Source organism: Emydura macquarii, unplaced genomic scaffold (genome assembly GCF_026122565.2).
Source record: "Emydura macquarii macquarii isolate MOO-44397 ecotype Brisbane River unplaced genomic scaffold, CSIRO-AGI_Emac_v2 contig_691, whole genome shotgun sequence".
In the NCBI taxonomy this organism is placed as follows: Eukaryota; Metazoa; Chordata; order Testudines; family Chelidae; genus Emydura; species Emydura macquarii.
The window spans coordinates 2355300-2378599 of NW_027130828.1; the positions used below are offsets into that span (position 1 = coordinate 2355300).

The following is a 23300-nucleotide window of genomic DNA, read 5'->3' on the forward strand; positions in this document are numbered from 1 at the left end:
TAATGAAGAACTCTCTGCTTAAATCACAACGAACTCCTAGGACTGTGCATCCTCTCTGAGCATGGTGACTGCACAGTGTTGGCCTGACAGAAAAGAATACAGATAATGGTATTTTACCTAACCTCAGAGTGCTGAAAAATATATCACCAGTGTCCTAAAGAAATACCAAGTAGTGCGGGGCTTGCACCAGCTAGAGCCCTGATCTGGGTGACCCCTTTTCTCTGAGAACCAGATAAGTAAACACAAAGAAAAGAAAATCCAGCTTATTGACCGAGTGTTCAGGGTAAGCATTACAATTCAGTGCTTCGGGTGGACAGAGTAGGTTGAAGAGTACAGGAGTTTATAAGAGGTGTTTGTTCATTTAGCGACTGTAGTTGCTTTTCTGGTTCCACATGCATATTTTGAAGGATGGCTGGCAGCTTGTCATACTAGTTCAGCAGGGAGGTGGGCACTGCTGGAGTGACACCACATGCTGTAAAACACAGACCCCATGTAAGTGATGCTAGCTCCCAGGCATCCTTCAGGCATTCTCTATTTCATTAATTCAGCCTGGTTATATGGGGCTGTGGATGGAATCTTCTCCCTCTTTTGGCTAATGAGCAATGCTGCTTCTGCCCTCTGACTTGCCGGCCAGACTGTAGCCTGCCAGACCAGAGTGATGCTGTTTTTCTCTATACAGCTATTGCTGTGGTGGCTTCTCCTTTGCCTTGTGGTTCAAGCTGCAGGTCAGCCTCTCAAGCCTCAGGAGGGCTTCGACAGCACAAGCTGGGTCCCGAGCCTCAACTTCCACACTGCTGTTCTTCGCTCACTAGCTCAAGCCCTGCTAGTGCGAGTCTCTGCCCTGGCTGTGAGGCCTGCTCCCAGCTGCAGGGTAAACATACCTTGAAGACATCTCACCTGCAAAGTTCCTTGATGAATGAAAATGTTGGAAACCTCTGATTATACAGCAACGGGCTAAAGGAAGTCTCTAGGCGTCTCTGGGACTATGGGACACGGGCTGAAATTTGTCCTTTGATTTGTTTTTTTACTCCTGCCCCCTTAGTGTGCACTGCCGCATGAGTCATTCCTCAGCCCTGCTGCAGAGACCCGGGGGGGAAGGAGGGTTACCACTCTGCAGCTGCGATGAGTCTCCTTCCACATCCAGCTGTGTCTACAGTGGGTGGCCAGGAAAGGGATGTAACCTATGGGCTTGTTCTCAGGATAACCAGGACTGAAAATCACCTTGTTTACCCCCCTGCCTCCAGCATGAGAGTCTTACTTCTGCTCAGCTGGGTGTCAACTCCCTTACAGCACCAGCCTGTTAGTCACTCAAGAACTCTCCTCTGGGCTGTGCCAGTCCTTACTGTGCCTTGCGGGTTAACAATATGCACAGCCCAGTCTTAGAGTCCCTTTGACGCATTTCCCTGTAGTGGTCAGCCCCTTATCTGCTGAGCACTCACAGAAATACCAGATCTGCTGTCCCCAAAGGAACAGTGTAAACCAGAGGTGTAGTTTGACTTCTATATTTGGGGGGGGCAGCTCCAGGCAGGCCAATGGGGCCACGCATGGTGGGGCAAGTTCTGCATCTGCTCGAGGTTGGCAGTTTGGGGGAGAGGGCAATACCCCTCATCCTCTACACCCAGGGCATGCACACCAGCTTGTATGAGTCAACTCAGGATAAACACCTTGCTGAATATCACAGCACTGAGATATATTCATAGTGAAAACAAGAAATTTATTATCAAAGATTCAAGTGATAGTAAGTATCAATCTTGGAAACAGATGTTGGTTACATATAAAACAAAACTGTAACATGCTTTCTAGAGACTAAAGTTAACGAACAGGCTAACTTCCTACCTAAAAAGCTTTAGCTTACCCCTAAAGTCCCTTGCAATGTTTCACCCAAGACTGGCTGAGATCCAATTTTCAAGAATGTAAATGCACTGCCCATTTGCTTCCTCGGTGCAGGATAGAGGGGTGTCCTTTCTTTGCCTTCTCCTTTTACTCTCAAAAATGTTCTTGTCTGTCCTCAGAGACAGGATAACCACCTGTGGCTTTTTTCCTGTGGGCTGCTTCCCTGTTGATTTCACATCTCTGTTGAAGTAGAGTGTACATATCAGAATCAGGGCATTCCTGGAACCTCCTTGCCAGATGGCATTAACAGATTATTGGATCACAACCTCACAAATTTATGAGGGGCTGCAGCTGGAAAAATAAGCAGCAGGAGCAGCTGAAATCCTTGGGGCATAATGGTCTTTTTTTCCCCATGCAGAATTTCCTTGCTAATAGAGAAAAGTGGGGTTGTGGGAGAATAGAGAGAATGCCAAATAGAGATGGAACTACCTCTACATTGAATGCAATTGAGACTTTCTAGAAACTGTTTGAGAGCCTTTAAGAAATGCAGCCTCACTATATAGAAACCTTTGAAAGGACTTCCTCTTTCGACCCCTCCAGAGTAGTCTTTTGGAACAAAACTGCTTACCTAGTCTAGCAGCCAGGGTTTAAAGTCACTGTTCACATACAGACAACGTGTACAGTGTGTGCTTTCCATGCGCTGTGGTGGCTTGAGGAGACCTGCACCTGTGCAGCAGTGGGGATGGAAACCAGCAATAAAAGCCTCTTGTCTTCATAGAGTTGGAGGGGACCTCAGGAGGTCATCTAGTCCAACCCTCTGCTCAGAGCAGGACTAACCTCAGCTAAATTCATGTGCTGTCTGCTGCCTAAACACTTAGAGGTACTTGGTTAACACTCTGACAGGAGCCTGGTTTAATCCAGAAGGGTGTTTGCTGTTGGTTTTGTGGCACCGTGTACATACAAGTGCTAATGAGGGGGTACACTCCCTGCTGTGGAAAACATTGCCTCTTCAACCCGTTATCACTAGTGCTATGGTGGGGAGCTTTCCCTTATCTCCTGAGATTTCAGGATGTTGATGATACAGTTCTTGTCATTCCTACATCACCTTTCATCCAAGGATCTGCAGTGGCTATGTAAATATTACTTAAACCTCCCATTGCCACTGTCAGCCAAGTCAGTATTTTTGTGTCCATTGTAAGTGGGAATCACAATGCACACTACATCGCCTCTCCCTTTCCCCTGGGAAAAAGAGACTTGAGCTGTCCGATTCAACATCTTTGTGGACAGCAGGCAATTGCCTTCAGGCCCGTGTTTTCTGTGTAATAGCTCTCCAGAGTACCACAGAATGGTGGTGGTGCTAACCAGCTTTTGGCTGTTTCCTTTCAGCAATCAGAGAAGATGGCATGCCAGGAGGCAGGAACAAAAGTATTGGACCTGTCCAGGTGAGCATATTTTCACTTTCCCCAATGCAGTGCTCTTCAGCTTCTGTACTGCTTATTAGCCTTTAATCACATAACACCCAAGCATATTTGTACAAGGACAGGATCATCCTACCTCTGTAATGGGGAAGATGAACCAGTCATTAAGGCTATATCTACACAGGAGACCCTACAGTGGCACCGCTGTAAGTCTCCCATGTAGCCGCTCGATGCTGATTGGGAGAGAGCTCACCTGCCTGCATAATTAAACCACTCTCAACAAGCAGCAGTAACGATGACATAGCGCTGTCCACACCGGCGCTTCTATCGATGAAACAGGTTGGTCAGGGGTGTGCTTTTTTCACACCCCTGACCAAGAAAAGTTTTACTGACAAAAGTACTAGTGTAGACATAGCTTAAGTCTTCGAAGGGGAGGAAACATGACTATCCTGCAGGGGAGGCTGCGCACACTCAGTGCCTCCATGGACTTCATTGCTGCCCCTCCTTGCCGCGTGAGGCAGAGTCATGGACAACTCACCTGAGGAAGGGGTGGAATTGGGTGGCTATGTAGGTGTTTCAGGACTGCCTTGAATGTGCGGGATATTTCTCTTTAGGATCTGTGTTGGCTTTTTTGCAGAGTCCAGTGAGGCTACTTAGCATCTCCAAGGTCTGTGCCGTGGAAGCAGCCAGGCCCAGGATTTAGGCCTCAATTAATTTGGTGACAATCTTCCAGCCAGCCCTGTGTCATTAAGGATGCATGCCATTGAGGGAGCAGATTTGTAAATAAAGCCCTGATCTTGCCAGACTCCAGAGAGACATGAAACACCCCTCCCACCCCCACCCCCAATGGATTATCAACTGGCTACACAAATAAAATGGCAATCTCTAAACTTGATCAGACTGTAGGAAACATTCTGTCCTTCGTAAGTCAGCACTAGCACTTCAATCCCTGCAAAGCTCCCAGTAAATCTTGCGGTGTCCATACCACAATTTCTTAAGTTGTTGCAAGTGGGGCACCCAGTAAATGTCTTTCTGATTGATGGGGCTGTATGTCTGGAGATGTCTTGTAAAATGCTAGTAATTTGGTACAATAGCTTCTGCTGAACAAGTGAGAAATGATTGCCATTTTCCAGCCTGTAGCAAGAAAAGCTGTCTTAAAAAATACTATTTATTTTAATAAAACAGATATAGTATAGGAACAGTCTTGCATGATACTGTCCATGTCTGTGCATCTATGAAAATCTCTACTCACTCCAGCACAAAACTAGAATGGATGGGCGGGAAAGGAAATATGAGCTGTATACAAAAAAGAGAGAAATATCTGAATAATACTGATCCCAACCCTGCTGCTGGTTCTGCTGTATCTAGAACATTAATTCCAAATTTCACTGCATGACACAAGTTCACCTGTCTGATTTAACTGCATATTTATGTAGGGAAATGCTGTGAGCTATGAGGGAGCAAAATGGTCCAGATCTACTAATTGCTCTTCAAGTGCTAGTCCCTGTGTGTATTTCACTGTGGGTACACATGAGCCTGAAGCTGGAGAATTTTGAAAGTAGTGTCCGTTGGTCTGCAGATGCACCCTGGCTCACCTTGTGCCTCCAACTTAGGAGTTAAAGGGCATGGCAGACTGACTGCCTCTCCAGTTCCTTCTCATCATGCCTGGGCCAGGTCGGAACCTCCAGTTTCTGAAGCTTCAGCTTTCATCTTTATCTGTGAAGACGTATTTAGATATCTGTAAAAAGTTGTTATATTCTAGAGTTCTGAAGTTTTTGTCTGGTAGTGTGTTTTATGGTTAGTAAGTCTCTCACCTGGGGAGCACTGCCCTTCCCCCACACCCTATTTGGGTACCGGATTGCACCCAGGACGCTGGGCTCCAAAATTTCTGCTTCCTGCCTGTGATCCTTCTCAGTCAGCGATGGCTGACAATGCTGTTGGTAGTGCTTCAGGGAAGCCCACGTTGCAGCAAGGTACAGCATCTGCTGTTTGTTCCCCAGCCATTTCTGGAAAGGCAGAACTTCCCCATAGGAAGCAAACTTCAGCTGAAAGACTTTCAGGTTAGGAAGTGGGGGAAAAAACAGCGGGATGACATGTTCAGTGAACTAATGAACGCCTCCGCGGCTGCTGACACAGAGCTGGGAGCCTGGAGGATGTCTTTGTCTGAAAAACTAGACATGGACATGGAACACACAAGATCTGCACAGGAGCAGGAGTGTGATACGCAACAGGAGATGTTGCGTATTATGAGGGATCAGTCAGACATGCTGAGGCATCTGGTAGAGCTCCCAGGAAGAGCAGCAGCAGGACAGACTCCCTCTGCAGCTCCTCCAAAACACTCCGCTGCCTACTGCTTCGTTATCAGCTCCCATCCCAAGTGGTCTAGGAGGAGACTGAGCAGGGTGCAGTACGTGCACTCCACACTGGTGGAGATGAGCAGACAAACGCAATGTCCCCTTTAAGAAGTGCATGCAACCACAGTTGCTTGCACAGTGATACTTTACAGTGTTAAGTTATCCTTCTTTCCCTCCATTAAAATGGGTCAACAAATACAACTTTATAGCATTAAAAAACATCTGTCTTTATTCATTCATAGCTTGGGTGGGGAAGGAAGGGGAGGGGGCTGCTGGAGCGAGAGTGCGGGATGGAAAATAAAGGCACAGCACAGATATACATTACTGCAGTTCATTGCAAAACCGGTTTTTCAATGCTTCCCGAAGCAGAAGCGTTCCACGGTTGGCTCTGAGTGTAGCGCTGGAATCCGGCTGCTCAAAATTTGCAACCATCCTATCAGCCTCCATGACCCAACCCTGGGGGAACTTTTCTTCCTTCGTTTCACACAAATTATGGAGCACACAGCATGCAGATATAACTGATGGGATGTTCTTTTCACTGATGTCAAACCTAGTAAGCAGACTTCTCCATCTGGCTTTTAAACAGCCTAAAGCACATTCCAACACCATTCTGCACTTGCTGAGCTGTTTATTGAAACGCTTCTTCTCACTGTCCAGGTGCGTCATTACCCAAGGGAGCAAGGGGTAGGCAGGATCCCCCAGGATCACTATTGGCATTTCCACATCCCCAATATTTATTTTTTGTTCAGGGAAGAAAGTGTCTGCCTGCATTTTACTGAACAAACCCAAGTTCCTAAAGATGTGCGTGTCATGCACCTTTCCAGACCACCCCCACTGATGTCAGTGAAATGTCCCGTATGATCCACAAGGGCCTGCAACACCATTGAGAAGTATCCCTTCCGGTTTATGTACTCTGTGGCAAGGTGGTCAGGTGCTAGGATAGTGATATGCGTGCCATCTATTGGCCCCTTTTCCCCTGTTTGGGAACCCCATTGCGGCAAACCATCCACTATGTCCCGCATGTTTCCCAAGTCACTATCCTTCTTAGCAGAATCCTACTGATGGCCCTGCACACTTGCATCACAGCAGCTCCAACAGTGGATTTACTGACTTTGAATTGATTCCCAACTGACCGGTAGGAGTCTGGGGTTGCCAGCTTCCACAGAGCGATGGCCACTCGCTTCTCTACTGTAAGAGCTGGTCTCAAGCGAGTATTCATGCGCTTCAGGGCTGGGGACAGCGCCGCATAAAGTTCAAAGAAAGTGGCCTTTCACATACAAAAGTTCTGCAGCCACTGCTCATCATCCCACAGCTTCATAACAATGCGATCCCATCCATCTGTACTTGTTTCCCCGGATCAGAACCAGTGCTCCATGGACTGAAGATGATGCATGACAGCCTGCAGCAAACGGGAATTGTTCCGCTCTATGGCTTGTAGCAGGGCAGCCTCAATAACATTGCCATTTTCCGTGCTGCAGCTCCTCTCTCACCTTTGAAAATACTGCAGGATAAGCTGTGAGGTATTTGTGATGCTCACAATGATAGTGCAGAGCTGAATGGACTCCATGTCTCTCCAGCAACAGCGTGCGCATAGAAAAACGGCGCAAAAAAGTGTTAGCTGTTGGTTTGGGACAAGAAGGTAGGGGGAGGGAGCATGTTGCATCATGGGAGGACAACAAGCTTCCCAAAAGCCTCTGTGGCTAGTTGCACTGTGGGATAGCTACCCCCAGTGCACTGCTTTGAATGTCGACTCAAGCATGGCAAGTGGGGACACGAGAGCACAGCACAGGGAGCATGGTGTGAGCACGCTCCTGCGACTTCTAAAATTCAGCGGGTGAAAGTCAATTTAAAGTAGATCGACTTCAGTCTGCAGTGTTGACATACCATTAGTTACTTGCTCCATGTGTCTCCTATTCATTAAAGTTGCATTCCTGGTAGCCATCGACCCAGTTAGGAGATTTGATGAGCTTGGGGTATTGATGGCAGATCCTCCTTACACTGTATACCATAAGGACAAGGTTTCATTACGTTTACACCCTAAATTTATCCCAGAGTAGTATGAGTTTCACCTGAACCGGTGTATCCACTTACCTGTGTTCTTCTCAAAACCTCAGACATCCTCGGAAGAAAGGAGGCTCCATTCCCTTGATACTCAGCAAGTCTTAGCCTTTTACCTGCAGAAAAGGGAAACAATCAAGGAATCCTGTAGACTATTTGTCGCTGTAGCAGAAAGGGTCAGCGATCAGGCTATATCCTCTGAAATAATCTCAAAATGGATCTCGGACTGTATTTTGCTCTCGGCTGTCTAATCTTCCCCCTCATGGGTAAGAGTGCAAGCAACATCTGTGGTGTCACTACAGGAGGTGCCTCTATTTAGTATTTGTAAGGCAGATACATGGAGCTCAGTCCACACATCTGCTAGACACTGTTCCTTGTTACAGAACTCCTCTGCTGATTGCATCTTTTGGAACACCAGTCCTTCATTTGGCTCTGCCAGCTATGATCTAGCACTCTTCTCCTATTTGAGTTCTGCTTGTCAGTCACCCGCAAAGAAATACACATGGACCAGCACTAGAAGAAGAGGAGAAAGTTACTTAACTTATAGTAACTGGAGCTTCTTTAAGATCTGTGGTCCCTATGTGTATTCCACTACCCACTCTCCTTCCCCTCTGCTTCAGATCTTCTCTGATTTGCAGTGGAGAAGAAACTGGAGAGGTGGTCAGTCTGCCCCATCCTTTATCTCCTTGGTCAGGAGTAGATGAGCCAAGGTGCATGTGTGGACCAACTGATACTGCTTTCTAAATTCCCCAGTTCTGGGCACGTGGAGTGTTTGCTCACTCTCAGTGGAATTGTGTGCTTTCACTGGAATGCTGATAGGGATCACACATCTCAAAGGACCTCAAGGTAAGTAACTTTCTCTTTCTGCCTTAAGCTCTCATTCAGGCCTCATTTCCTCCTCTAAATAGAACCATGTTGACTTCACTTGGTTTGTATTGTTAGAACTCTGGGCAGTCATATAATTATGTAATTCTTATATAAAAACAAATCTCATTAGTAGAAAGTAGGAAAACAATAAGAAAAGCATGGACTATTTTAAGTATATTTGAATGTTGCCCCCATATAAAAGACCTCTCTTAAAAAAATTGTAGGATTTAGTCATTTTTCCATGCTAAAGTAGCAGTACAGCTCCAGTGGCATGTGCAACTCAGTCTTGCTTAAACTTGTATTTGGCTGGAATAACAGTTTATCACTAAATGTAATAATTTTATACCCAAAAGATATCAGAGGAGGAGATTGAAAGAATTATGTCTGGACAAGAATTTGAAGGGGAGGCAAACATCTCTTGGAGTAACAATGGAGACAGTGACCATAGTTCTCCTGGGAATGGAGTTTCTGAGAGCAACCAGCCATCACCTGTTTCTACTCCGTCTTCAAGGTGGGAGTTTCCATTGAAAGAATTTCAGATGAGTGTAACTTTACCTATATTTCTCTAAAGGGATGCATTATGGGCCAAAAATGAAAATGAGCATTTTGCATGTGTAACTCCAGCACATCTTGCAAATGCTGACCTCTTTGTAAATACATTTTAACTAGAGACATACTGTTTAGATCAGTCCAGTGTGATCTGAGATTAAAATGCTCATGAAGCAATAATAAAGGAATGTTGGGTTAAAAGTCTTGTATTTAAAGCAAATCTCTTAAATCTGATTTAATACCACATTCGATGATGAAAACCTGAACATTTTGTACATGTAATTTACCTGTCCGTATTAATGCTGTCTGTTTACTTTCATCCACTTCATTCTGTTATATATTGAAAATGAGCTAGTCAGTTTACCTGATTTTCTGATTCCTTTATATTTTGTGTTACTCTCAGGTTCTCATCACCTTGCATAGTGCTTCAATATTTGGGTTGCACATGCTGGAAAGAATGTTTAAACGTCAAACCAAAACTTCCCCACTTCTGTTATGTGTTTTAAAAATGTAAAGAAAATATTTTTATTCATAGGTTTTGTTAACTTTTTTATTCACAAATCTAAATGCTGGGCCTTTCTGAAAGTACAGATTGAAATGCTTAGCACAAACCTTGGCTGTGAGTTTTAGTCTAAGAATGCTTTCGAAGCTGCAGCATTTCTAGAAATTCACAGTAAATGGAACTAGCATGGAGGTCAGGCTGGACATGTGGACTTGATACAAGTATGAAGCAACCAGACTGCATACTCTTGATTGCTTTCACCACAAAATGTAACCAGAAGGGATTTTCCCCCTTTTTCTTTTCTACGAAGCATTCTTATTTCCATCTGTCCCTGAGCTGGGTGAAATATTGTAATGGATTATATGGAGTTTGTCCGGTATATTAAATAGATCTTCCCTTTTCAGTAGGTCTGTGGAGCTGAATGGATTCACTGCACTCAGGGATCAGTATATTGGGACTCCAATGTCCACGCACTATCAGTACCTACCGCACCTTTTCAGCTATTCTGCTCACTCAGCTCTGATGCCCCCACAGACCCGAAGTCTAGATCCCCAGTCACATAGTCTCATCAATCAGTTAGTGTCAGCTGAGGACCTGGAACCACTTGGCACTCCAATGCTTATTGAAGATGGGTAAGTGCATGTGATTTTGTGGAGTGAGTCAGCCTTGAGCCTCTCCACTGTAATGTCCACATTGTATGCACTGTCTCTTTATGTATGCACATACACAGCCTATGGAACATGCATAAATTAGTGGCGCTGTGAGAATAACTTCTGAGTATTTAAATTCCTAGTAACATTGCATTTACATATCTCTTCATTTTGCGTCTGTATATGTAATGAAATAAACAATGCCTGATTCTGAAGGCAGTAGGAAAAGGCCAAAGGATAGAGCTGATACTGAGATTTTAATGTCTAACGGCGAAGGGGATCTATTTCACAAGTGAAATCGCTTTTCTGTTCTTTGCATAATATTGTACCCATCTGTGGAGTACAACGTCAGCTTTCCTTGCAAGCACAGAATCATAGAAGATTAGGGTTGGAAGGGATCTCAGGAGATCATCTAGTCCAACCCCCTGCTCAAAGCAGGACCAACCCCAACTAAATCATCCCAGGCAGGGCTTTGTCAACCAGATGGTGGCTGGTGCAGCACACCTGAGGGATACATGCAATCTTCTTTTCTGAAAGCTGTGACTGAGCACATGCACTTGCAAGACCAGATTAAGACATAGGAGTGGTAGGCCCGTTCCAGTTCCCTGAGCCATGCAATTCTCAATCTCAGCTTTCATTGAACATCAGTTATTTGGAGCTTTCCCTTCTGGCTGGAAAGCAAAGCTTGAAACCAGAACCTGAGTATAACTGAGGTGGTGGTGTGAGTCTGCAGACAGCCACCAATATAAGCTCTCTGAGGGAACTGAACAGCCCTATTCATGTTAAGGGGGGAGGGGTTATGTTTTCATAACTCTGAAACCTCATGCTCTGGGGAGCACCTGCCTGGACCAGCCTTGTTGGCATGGGAGGCCCTCTCTTCCACAGCCCCATCCTAGATTTTCTGGGGTGGTGTCAGGAGTGCCATATGCAGGTGCTGAGGGGCTGAGTCTCCCTCCTTCATGCTGGAGAACAGCTCATCTCGAAACAGGGACCAGTGATCCAGAGAGGTGGGGATGCTGAAGAGGAGTGGGGGCAGGCACCTGCCCGAGAAGACGGCTCTTGTAGTGCCAGCCCTGCCACTGCAGCCCCACCAAGGAGAGAGGGCTATGGTGTGGGAGGCACGGCCATGTGTGAGGGATGTAGCCAAAAAGTGAGGGTCGGGTAATGAGGGGCTTGTGTTGTGGGGTGAGTGCCGGCCCTATGTGCAGAGCCCTGTTGCCTGATATTTCTAGGCACTTGGGCCAAACTCAACTGCATGACGGTTGTTTTAGACAAATTGAAGCCTCTGACTTTTCTCTGACTATACATGACCCCAGTGGGAAAGTGAGTGCAGTGTGTGGCTGAAACCTAGGTACCAGGCAGGTCTGGGGGTGGGAAGCAGCAGCAGCTTGTTGATCTGTTTGGTATCCAGGACGAGAGGAGGATTGCTGAGAGCAGAGCTGCTGGTAGAATGAGACGCTGGCTAGTTAAGTTCAGTCAGAATCTGCAGGGATGGCGTGGTTCTCTGGGGAAAGCACGGGTCCTGCAGGGCTGGTAGCTATCGGCTTAGGAGCAGAAGAGTCGGCAGTCAGTCTCTGTTCTCACCACTGGGTGACACTGTGGTCACCAGGAATCAGGACACACACAGATGTTACCTTGTTATCCTTGTCAGTGTTAGGAGACAGGTTTCCAATGTCTTTAATCCGTTTTTGTGTTTTCATATTAACTGTGCCTGCAGGTATAAAGTGACTCAGGCAGAGCTGTTTGCCTTATTGTGTCGTCTGGCGGATGAGTTGCTTTTCAGGCAGATTGCTTGGATTAAGAAGCTACCATTCTTCTGTGAGCTCTCAATCAAGGACTATACTTGCCTGCTAAGTTCCACATGGCAGGAGCTGATTCTGCTGTCCTCACTAACAGTTTACAGTAAACAGATCTTTGGTGACCTTGCTGATGTAACCTCCAAGTACTCTCCCTCTGACGATGAGCTGCACAGGTGAGGTGCTGGGTTAAACCTTCTGTGGGCCGTAGCAGTGCCTAGTAGTTAGCGAGGGGGGTCTGGGAGTAAGGAGACCTGGCTTGTATTCCTGGCTCTGCCACTGACTCTGTGTGTGTCCTTGGGCTAATCATTCAGTTGGCATCTCACTTTCCCTCTCGGTATGAAGGGACTAATAGTCCCCACCCTTGTAAATCACTCTGAAATGTAAGTGTAAGGTATCATTGCTCAAGAGAACATAAAAGCTTTTTGGTGCATTGGGTTGGTTGTGTGGATCTTGTCAGTCAGCTACCAAAGGGGTGCCTAAGGAGTGATGCCTACCATGCCCTGGGAGTAGGGTGAATTCCCTTTGTGCAGCCTGCTGCCTGACCCCTATGCTGCCGGTAGACTTCTCCATCGCATGAAAGCCATTTAGATATTTGAAACCTTCTAAAGCATGTTTGGGGGGGTGGGAGATTACACAGAACTTTAGCAGAAAGAACCAACTCCCTCCAGAAAATCTTGTGCACGGGTTGGGATCCTCTCAAAATGCTCCATTCAGATTGGCTTCCTGAGTGATATCGTTTCAGATCTGATCTCAAGGGTGACAGACATGAATGGGAGTTTGAGGGCTAAGTCTGCAATGTTTTAAATGTAACATTTCAATCCTGCAAAGCCTGAGTTGGTGTGAAGAATTATGAATGCGGATATAACTCTTGTGTTAAAGGACCCTTTGGAGATTCATATCAGAGGCTTGGTTTTCAGAGGTGCTGAGCCCCCACTGTTCTCACTGTGTTCAACTTGAGATGTGGGTACTCAGCACTTGTGAAAATCAGACCCTAAATATGTGAAATGTGCCTTGCCTGCATTCCTGTACATATGAATCTTACAACCCACCAGCACCACTTACGCTGCTTGTTTACATTTTCATTTCACTTTGGGATTGGGAAATTAAACTAGACCATTTTGCTTTCAGTTTTGAGTGCCCCAAGTATCTCACATTAAGCACCCAAAATCACTAGTCACTAGACGTGGTCAAGACATGCGCACACACCCCGCCCACCCCCAAAAAATGTGAACATTTAATTTAAACTTTTTTCATAGTTTTTCCTCAAAACTCAAAAAATTTTGATTAGCTTTTAGTCACTCCTGAAAATCATGGCACATTCTCTTGCCCCATAGTTATGGCTGGCTTTCCCTGAACGAAGGGAAGTGTTCAAAAATCTCTTCATTTAAAAAATAGAATTCTATTTAATTCAGGATTTTATACCTCTCACAAGCCTCCTATTTTTATTTTTATAAAACATAAATGTGTGGTTTAAACTTTTCTCCCTTTCAGATGACTCATCTGGAGCTAGCCTACACGTAGTTTTCTAAGATAATTTACTTACATCAGTGCTCAAACTGTGTAGACAAGGCATTAAATATTCTCTATTTGAAATATCCTTTCGAAATCCTACATGAGAAAAAGGGCAGGGCCTGTGAGATTTATCAGAGTGAGACATCCCATGATTTCAGTTTGCTTTTGTCATTGAAATGGCTGGTTTCAGTTTCTTCATATCCGTCTGAGCGTATATAGTTCTCAGACGTTTGCCCTCCACAGTTCTGATGGAATACAGCAGATTTCTTAAGTATTCTTCTGAAACATCTCTTGGTTTAAGTCTTTAAGATGTTCGTGCATTACTTAAAATAGGTTGCTTTTTATTAATCATTTACCCATCAGGGTTGATGATATGTCCTGATGAAATTAAAGAGCAGTGAACTTTAAACAAAATTTTGGGGTGAAACAATCCATTTCTAGATGTTTTAACCCAATCAACCAACAAAAACTTGTTCCTGTGGTCTTGACTGATGATTGTAGCACATGCAGTAGCTACTGTGGGGGGGTGAGGAAGAGGGGCACAATTTAGGAGTAATCCCTGCATGTAGGACAATAGAGAATACGGCACAAGACTGAGCAGCTGTACCCTATAGTTCTAGTAATTGTGTAGTTCCTTGTAATTACTGAAGATCACCCTCGGACAATACGGATTATCCCTAGCATTCTGAAGGAAAGCCGAGAGTGATAACCTAGTGTCAAGGGCAGTTTTCTGATAGAAATTCTTCCTTTCTCCACCCTAGGGTTGAGAGGAGAGCCCCTTTCTGTGAGGAATTACCCAGGCTCAAAGAAACACTGTATAAATAAAATTGTAAATAACCACGAGATACAAAATGAAAAAAACTTGTTCACAAAGCTTCCCAGTTAGAAGCAGAATGAAGCACTTGATCACAGAGCTAGTGACCTTGTTTCCACAATATTACGTTATTAATTGCTATTTCGTTGTTTTTGATTACATAAATTTAATGATGTTGCAACTTAGCTGACACTGTGGAGGAAACAGCACTATCTGATGCTCCGAGGGATGACCTGCCTTTAATTCATCATCTTGGTCAGTTTTCTTTCTTCTGTAGTCCAAATCCGAGACGGATTCTTGTTTGGATAGCCGAGAGACGGACAACGTTGTGACAGAACATTTTCAGGATTTACTTAACTGGCTGCCCAGCCTCCCTGTTAATATTTGACCTACTCCGGCTCTGCCCTTCCCAGAGTTGGTAGTTGTGCCATAGCAATTACTGGGTGGTAAATCTCCAGTGTCATTTGATACGTAATCAGTGATCTAATAAAGATATTCAACGTGCAGTGAGGAGAGTCTCTGTGCGAGAGCCAAGTACCACAGCACTTGCTCCTGTGCTTAGGGTTGCTTATGCTCAAGCTCTCCCTCTCAAGGCCCCAGAGTTGACAGGTATAAAATATGAGGCAGACCCAAAATGAGGAGAGAGAGAGAGATGATAAAGGAGGAGTTTTAACCCTTCCAACACTGGCAATTTCTAGCTGTCCAGCCTCAGGGATGCTTTCAAGAAGATCTGTGTATTTATTTATCCAAGGGGTTAAAATAATAGATGTGCTTTGGCAGTGGAATGTTTCCTTTAACCTCAGTTTCTGATTCAGCATTTAAAGTATCGTTACTTGACGTTAGCGAAATGTGGAAGTGTGGCTCTCAGAGGCCCTTTGGGAAGGAGGAATGCCGTGTGTGGTGCACAGCTGAGGAATCTACACCTGCAAGTGCCCCTTTAATCATGCCGTTGTCTTATTTCAGGGCATTTTACCTGTAGCGTAAATATCCGTGTGCAACAGGGCAGCAGTAACAATGCTGAGCTGTTGTATTATAGTGAACGTCTTAGCAGAACTCTCCCATGTGCTCATGTGAGTGCACTCCGGTCCTCCTATCTTCTGTGGGAGCCAGTGTCCCTGGCTGGCTCCTCCCTGACTCTTCAACAGCTGCTGAGCACAAAGAAGTTTCAGGCTTATTAAAGATGTTTCCCCTCCCCTTAAACTATTTCTTGCCTTTTCATTTTATCTTTAATATTAAATCAAATATATGGTGTTTCTTCCTCCTACTCGGCCTCTTACTGGACTCTGGGACGTCCTAAGTTTGATTGAACAATGGATTGCTGCCCCAGCCACTGGCCAATCAGTGCTGCCCTAATGAGCGTGTACTACTCAAATGCCTTTTACACTCCACACGTTAATGTTGGCTTTGTAATGGTCATTTCTACCAGCCAGCTTTCCTTCTGTGGTACAAAAGCAGCGTTTATGGCATCGCCAGCATGTAACACCAGCGGCCATCTCTTCTGAAGCACACTGATGTCTCTGCTTTTAAGACCACGTTTCATTGAAACACAGATCTGCATTCTCCCTTCACATGCACCTGAGTAACCCCAGTGAGTTCACTGGGATTACCTGGGTGTAACAGAGGGTTTTGTTTGGCCCATTGTGCTCTCTTTTCATGGTGGAGCCGTTCACTGTAATGATTCTCTAAGATTCAGGAGTGGCTGCTGTAGTCTGAGATTGATGTTGCCAGTTAGTCAGCCTAAAACAATATGCTCACCTAGGACACTCTGGTGCTTAGCAGCTTGTAGTTTACTTCTGTTCCCGGTTGTCAACGTAACCATGGCACTGCCAATATTTAGGTAGATGAAGAAAGAATAAATATGATCAACTTTTTCATATGTTTTAATCAATTCTGATTTAAACTGCTGCCTAAATGATCTGTCTGTTTTCTAGATTTAATGTTTAAATCTCTGTGGAATCTAGTAAAAGTGCAAATAAAATGCATGGATTCTTGAACTTTTTACTGTTAATGCTGATAATACATAACCAGGAATTAGACGTGTGTAAAAACTGTGAGGCAGACTGTGTGTGGAGGAGTCAGTGCTCCCCAAGGAATAGGACTGTGAAAAACAGAACAGCTTTGTTTGAAAAAGGGAGGAATGTATGGCACAGAAAACCAAGACAGTTCTACTGCAGGGATGAGAGAAGAGCTCTCTGGGATTTATGGAAGTGACGAATGGTTGGTAAAAATGTGCATGCTTAAAAACAATTAGACCCAGCAGAGGATTGTGAGTGGTCTTTGTGCTCATTAACTTCTCGAGCTTTGCAATCTTGCACCTGCACGATTTTTAATGTCAAGTTGAGAGCAAGAAATTGTACAACTTTAGATTAGCCGACAAGGCTTTCATCACTTACAATATTACTTCCCTGAAGAACTGACCTAAAGTTCAAACAGCTTGTTTTCTCTTCTCTGAGGCCAACTCCACCATGCATTTTACAAATAACTTCGAGGTAAACAAATACACGTGCCAAAATAAGATGATATTCAGTGAAAAGGGTTTTATTTTTGTTCTGTTTTTGTTCAAAGATGGCTTTCTGGCTGTGCTCTTACTCTGTGTACTGTGTCATGCCAGAACACACAGCCGAAGCTTTCCTGATCACTTCTGTCTCACTGCTGAAGATCTATGCAATGAGCTGTTTCTTTCAGACTAGCTTTTATTGCTTTAAACCACATGTACAAATAGAATACACTCTGAAATATGCATTCTGCACCTTCAGACCCTCACCTTGGGGCATGAATGTCACTTACACCATCTTTTTGTTTGTCCTGTGATCCAGTGTCTTGCAAGCAGATGTCCTCTCAGACTCCTCCTGCAGAAATCTAGGATTCCCTGCACTCTTCACTACAGCTTCAGAATTTCCATTGAGCTCATTCCCATGAGCTCTTAAGAGACTGCAGTCACTGGACTGTTCTGAGCCCTTCCCAACCTACTGTTACATGTCCCTCCCTGTTAGCGAGTTCGTTGGGCAAATGTCCTAGTTCAGAGAGATTTGCAGCTTGTAAGCAAGCTACCAATACCTTGTGCATTTTGTTTTCTTGGAAAGAGTTCAGCTCTTCCTCCTGACTCTGAAGTTGCTTGGACGTTCTGTCTCTTGTGTGTCAGACTCCCATGTTTGCATGTAAATAATCTCCTGCTCACCTGCTAGTTTAGAACTCACATCTGCAGCTTTGCTCATCAGCACATACCCATCTGCCCTCCATGTGCTGTTTCATTCTGCCATGGGGGGTACAGCCACGCTGATGGACATGGGCAGAGGGGAGCGCCTGTGTCCAAATGGCACAAACAGATCGCTTTTCTATCCCCTGTAAACGTGACATGAACACATCGCATGAACGGTGAAGATCTCAAGTGGGATGTTACAGCACTTTATCCCTACAGCACTGCATGGCTAGGAGGAAGGTTCACACTGGGGAGGGCTCATGGCAGCTAAAAGAGGCTTTAGCTGAAGCAGAGAGAACTGGGGAAGTGCTGGGAAGGTGAGTGGAGAAGGATGAAGTGGTTTTTTTCAGTGTAAATCCTTAAGAGTAAGTGGCTATGTTGAAGTAGGCAGAGTGCTGTGTAATGTGATAAATGAGTGCTCCTGGATGCAGAGTGAGGGTCTAGGGTGTCTAGAACCGACCCTCAGGTACTTAGCACATACGGAGCCTGGCAGGACAAGCCTGATTTTGCTGAGTCCATTCCAAGATGAGCCGCAGGACAGGAGGAACAGTCTATTCATTCCAAATTTCTAGACTGATTTCTGAACAAGAGCTTCAGAGAAAGATCTGAACTCAGCTGAAGGGAGCCATTAAAACTTTTCAGGTTTGTCCATCCCTGCTTTAAACCCTCCTTTTGCCCTGTAGCCTGCGTTTTGTGATGGACACCCTGTAATAGTGATTAACTTTAATGTAGATAAATAGGCATAAAGACATAGATTTCGCCAAATTCCCTAGATGGACTAGCACAGTTAGTGGGTTATAAAATACAGTGCAACTGTTACTGAGGCCTGGTCTACACTAGAGAGTTTTGTTGACAAAAGTCAGCTTTTGTTGACAAAACAGTGCTGATGTACACGTTGCAATCACCCACCTGCCTGCCATTCAACAAATTAAAACCACTTCGAGGAGAGGTGTAGAGCTCCTGTCAGCAGAGCTAGTGAGACAGTGTCAGCGTAGACACTGCATCCCCTCACAGCAGTGCAGGGGCTGTCATTCTAGTCCATTTAAAGCCAGGGCTGCTGATTCCTGTTCCCAGCTGGAAGTGGGACAAGAAGGCCTGGCTCCTGCAAGCCTAGGTGGCTGGTTCCCAGCTTCCGGCTGCGAGCCAGCACACGGGTGGCTGGAGCTCGGCTGTGAGCTGGGACCAGGCAAGCCATAGGCTGCTGCAGCCTGGCTCCCGGCTGGGACCGGAGAGTTGGGTGGGGGGCAGCCCAGAAATCTGTGGGCTCCCGGCAGGGAGCCGAGAGATGGGTCCCTCAGCTCCCCACACTGCCCCTTAGGTCAGGGGAAGTGCTCCTGGTGAGGACACACTCCACCGACCCAAGGAGAGCAGTGGACATCAGCCACTGCTGGAATTATAGTGGTGACTGTACGTCGACACATCTTATGCTGACTTTATTTTTTTAGTGTAGACAAGACCTGAGTATGTAATAATACTTTGCAGAACCCTATAGCTTTCTGTCTAAGGATCTCATCCCATTTCACAAACAACAACCCTGTGAGGTGGGGAACTATTATCTTTATTTAAATATGGGAAAATGGAGAGGATTAGTAACTTGTCCAATGCCATGCAAGAAATCGTTGGCAGAGCCAGGAATCTCTAATACCTGTTTCTCCCGGTCATAGCAGCCTAATACCGTGACCGTGCATCACATGTCCGCCAGCAACTATACCAGTGCACAGCCATGTGCATCTGTGAAATCCCCACATTTCCTTACAGGTCTGATGTAACTGGCAGATATGTTGTGCTGAGTCACCTTGTTACCAGTTTTGTTTTTCATGAACCAATGCCAACAGATCTGAAGCATCGGGGTCTCTGAATGATAATGCAAGATATTAGTCTTTTAAACACCATGTAGTTTTAGTAAGTCACTAAGCTCCCTACCATTAATTATAAAGGGCTCTCCTCTTTGAATACCCTGATGTGTGCATTTGTCTCTCTTTCCTTCAGATTCAGTGAAGAGGGAATGGAGGTGATGGAACGGCTGATCTACCTCTATCGCAAATTTAACCAGTTGAAGGTCAGCAATGAGGAGTATGCATGTATGAAAGCCATTAACTTCCTAAATCAAGGTGAGTGGCTGAAGGAAGTAAAGTTCTGCTGGAGTAAATGACTGGTCAGTAAGCTACTGACCAATTTTTGCTTCCTCTGGATGATGAGTGAGAGAGGGAAGGGGTCCTAAACCCAATCGGAAATGGACTCCTGAGCACAAAAGGTTTTGTTTTGCCATTGTGCAGTTAAAGCCACATGTAGTGTGTGCCATTGCAGACACCTAAATGAAGCCGTTCTAGAGGAAGTGAAGGATTTACTTTGCTTAATTTTTAATGCCTTTCAACATAGACACCAAGGACAGTATGTGCGTCACTTTTAAATACGTACCTACTTTACCAGAAGCGGAATAAGAACAGAGCAGAGTGACTGATGAAATCTTCCTAGATAAGGCCTGCATGATTGATCACCTACCAGCTGTTCTGGCAAACTTCTCACCATGCACAAGTGCATGTCATCTGCAGGGTGGAAGGGTCTAAGCATTTTCTAACAGGCAGCAATCAAGACAACCAATTTGCATCACTTTTTTCCAATTTAAGCTATTAGCTTTGTAAACCCCTTATTGTTCAAAATTAAGCACTCGGGACTTTTTCAAGGGGAAAAGGCAGTATGCCGCATTTATTGACAGAAACTAAAGTAATAACTAACTTAAACCTACACACACACACACACGAAAGCGTTCTATAGTTATATATAGCTACCAGTCCTGATTGTGGCTTGAGATCGTAGCTAGGGTCCGTTGCTGGAGTTCGTGGCTCGTGGCAGCTACCTGGCCAGGGAAGCTGGGCACGAGGAGAGCAGGGTCCTTGTCGGGCGCGCACCGACGCTCTTCTTTAGATGATGTGTAGAACGCTGTTTTTCCCCCCAAAGCCTTGAAATCTCACCCAGTCTTTTATAGGTTTTTCAGTTCTGCTGTGTCACGTCGCTTCTCGGTGACCCTTGATTGCTGGTACAATAGCAGACGTGACTTTCAGCTTGTTCTTTGATGTCTTGATTAAGTTTGATTAAGTTTTTCTGGGGTGGATCCTTCTTTGCTTTTTGGGGCTATGTTCACACTCTTCAGCCTAGGGTGGACTTCACACTTCATCAGGACAACCTCATCAGGACAAGCTGGCAGTTTGGGTCTGACACACACACACATACACCCTCCATTCATACCTTGTTCAGATAACTATCTTATTCATCTAAAGGTTTAGAAAGGGTTTGACACAAAATGGAGTACATAGGGTCAAAATGGGGTTTTTACACAAGATGGAGTACATAGGTCAAAATGGGGTTTTACATTCACAGTATGGAGTATGACTGAGAGAAGTTCAAATGTTACATGATTTCAATAATAACCATATAGAGGTTGACACAAATAAGGGTATGAATTGAAAGCTATGAATTAATCTACAGGGTTACAATTACAATTAAAAACCTCTGAATTAAGCTACAGGGTTACAATTACAATTTTATTCCTACACCCTGTGCATTCAATGTTGGATTCCCTCACTGGCTTTGTGTTCTGGATTCTTCATCAGTGTGTTTCCCTTCACCCAATACTTGTCTCTTTTTTTTTTTTTTTTTTTTTTTTTTAAGTGAGAACATGCATTTTGTACTTTAACATGGTGCCTAATGCAGTATTGTTTGCGGGCAATGAATGCTGCCTTATACGGGACTGACTCCTTTTTGTAGTCAAACACAGCGTTTTAGAGCTATCAGTCAGGTTTGTTATGAGACTCCGAACACTTCAAAATTCATAAAGTCAGCATAAAGAGAACATGCGAATGGACTCTGCCATGGTAGTCTAGTGTAGGAAGTTAGCGGTCTTTCCTTGGAGCTTCTACCATGCTGGAAGGATTTGGAAGGCTCAGTTTCTTTAGTAACATTTGCATATGGGTCGCTCCAGTCTGACACTGTGGTGTGATTGCCATGTCAGTATTTATGTGGGTATGATTTGATTGCATGTCCATTAATCATGTTACCACCGCTTTTTGTATTGCCTGTGCATTAATGAAAGAAGCTATTGAATGGCACTAGATTAATAGGTGAGTTTCAAAAGCAGTTCAATTAATATGTATCCTTGAGTGTTTTCTGTACCACAAGGAAATCTTGTGCTTTGCAAGGATGTGCTGAAATCTCCCTCCTCCCCCTAGTTGTACCAAGTATTTTGTGCTGACACTTCAGTGTGCACCCCAGGCACAGATTCCGGTTTGCTTCCCTGGACAGTTTCCTGACACGGGATGATAGACTTCTTTAGCTGTCTCCATTGTTTTCTAAAATATATTTTCATAAACTTCCTGTCTTCTTTTATTTTTAGTTGGCGTTTGCAATTTTTTTATGTGGAATACCTGAAAATTATTTTTAAAAGTCAGCATTTGGACAGCAAATAAATGTTCTTTCCCTTGTCCAGTATTTCTGAAGAACAATACTGAGCCTCAAAGATTGCATATTTTGCCTTTTCTTAATTTATCGGATCCCTTCCCATGACATCAAGTAATGTGTAAATGTCATTGATCATGCTGAAATATATACAAAGGGACTTTCTCATATCATTTTGATAGCACTGAACTCTCTACTTTGCTTGGTGTACGTTGCTTGACATTTGGTAAAGCAAAATTTTAAAGCAAAAACTTGGCAAGTTTATAAAGCTTACATGGTATAATTCCTAAGCAGATGAACACTTCCCCGAGAGCTGAGATGATGTGACTAGAATCGACATACTTCTGTCTGTGGAAAATGTTACATTGCTCCCTGTGTTAGGACTGAGAGCCTTGACACACAGCTACTTTATAAAAAGAAAGTAGGGATTTAAGGTTGCTAGAGCTATTATCTTCTGAAAGGTTCATGATCTCTGAGCATGAGCAACTTAAGACATTACCGGTTCTCATCCGTGTCCCTTATGAAAGAAAGATCTTGTTCCCACACATCTAATCTAGAATGTGTGTATGCATGAGATATGCATACACTATGTCTTGGAGGAGGGTGAAATTTTAATCCTGTGGTGACTATAAACTTGATGTCTGTCCAATACTGTAATACTAATTTAGGTAGATGTTGTTAGACTGAGTTTTATAAATGGATTTGTCCTCCCATTTTACAGTTGCTGACTCGAATAGTGATGAGGATAAATATGGATCTGGTTCTGTTCTAGTGTTACTGCTACTCCCAGTCACTTAGTTACATTTTTTTCACTCAGACATTAGGGGCCTGACTAATACATCCCAACTGGAGCAGTTGAATAAACGGTATTGGTACGTGTGCCAGGATTTTACGGAATACAAGTACCCACATCAGCCAAACCGGTTCCCAGATCTGATGATGTGTTTGCCAGAGATACGATACATTGCAGGTAACTTTTTGATCTCTTCTCCCAGCTGGACTCTGTGTGAATCATTAAACCTCCTTCAATGGAGACTTTCTTCTTTTTATAATAATTAAGCTCTTCCCTGCTTGGCTAGAGAGCAGTGCCAGAGTGGGACCTCTCCTATGTAGTCTTTCCCCACCATCAGGATAACCTCCCCCCCACTCCACATCTTGCCCAATGTAGTAAAAGTGGCTCGGGTTGTAAATTGGTCCAGTGGAATCTGTATTTACAAATAGTGTTAAACTTCAGCTCCTAGTTTAGGGAGTAAGAAGGTATCTTCTTTTCTCACAAATAATGAGCTCTCCTCA

General features: G+C 44.5%; 1 protein-coding gene across 2 annotated transcripts in view; it reads left to right on the top strand.

Annotated features, from left to right (window-relative positions):
- NR6A1 (nuclear receptor subfamily 6 group A member 1) overlaps nucleotides 1–23300 on the top strand; it is a 162015-nt gene that overhangs the window by 137820 nt on the left and 895 nt on the right. The window contains exons 5-10 of one of the 2 annotated variants that reach the window (XM_067541589.1): nucleotides 3220–3275; nucleotides 8884–9041; nucleotides 9986–10213; nucleotides 11949–12203; nucleotides 19545–19666; nucleotides 22825–22977. In XM_067541589.1, coding sequence (XP_067397690.1) covers nucleotides 3220–3275; nucleotides 8884–9041; nucleotides 9986–10213; nucleotides 11949–12203; nucleotides 19545–19666; nucleotides 22825–22977 — 972 coding nt within the window. The remainder of the gene's footprint in view (nucleotides 1–3219; nucleotides 3276–8883; nucleotides 9042–9985; nucleotides 10214–11948; nucleotides 12204–19544; nucleotides 19667–22824; nucleotides 22978–23300) is intronic. The other variant, XM_067541590.1, reaches the window with a different exon arrangement.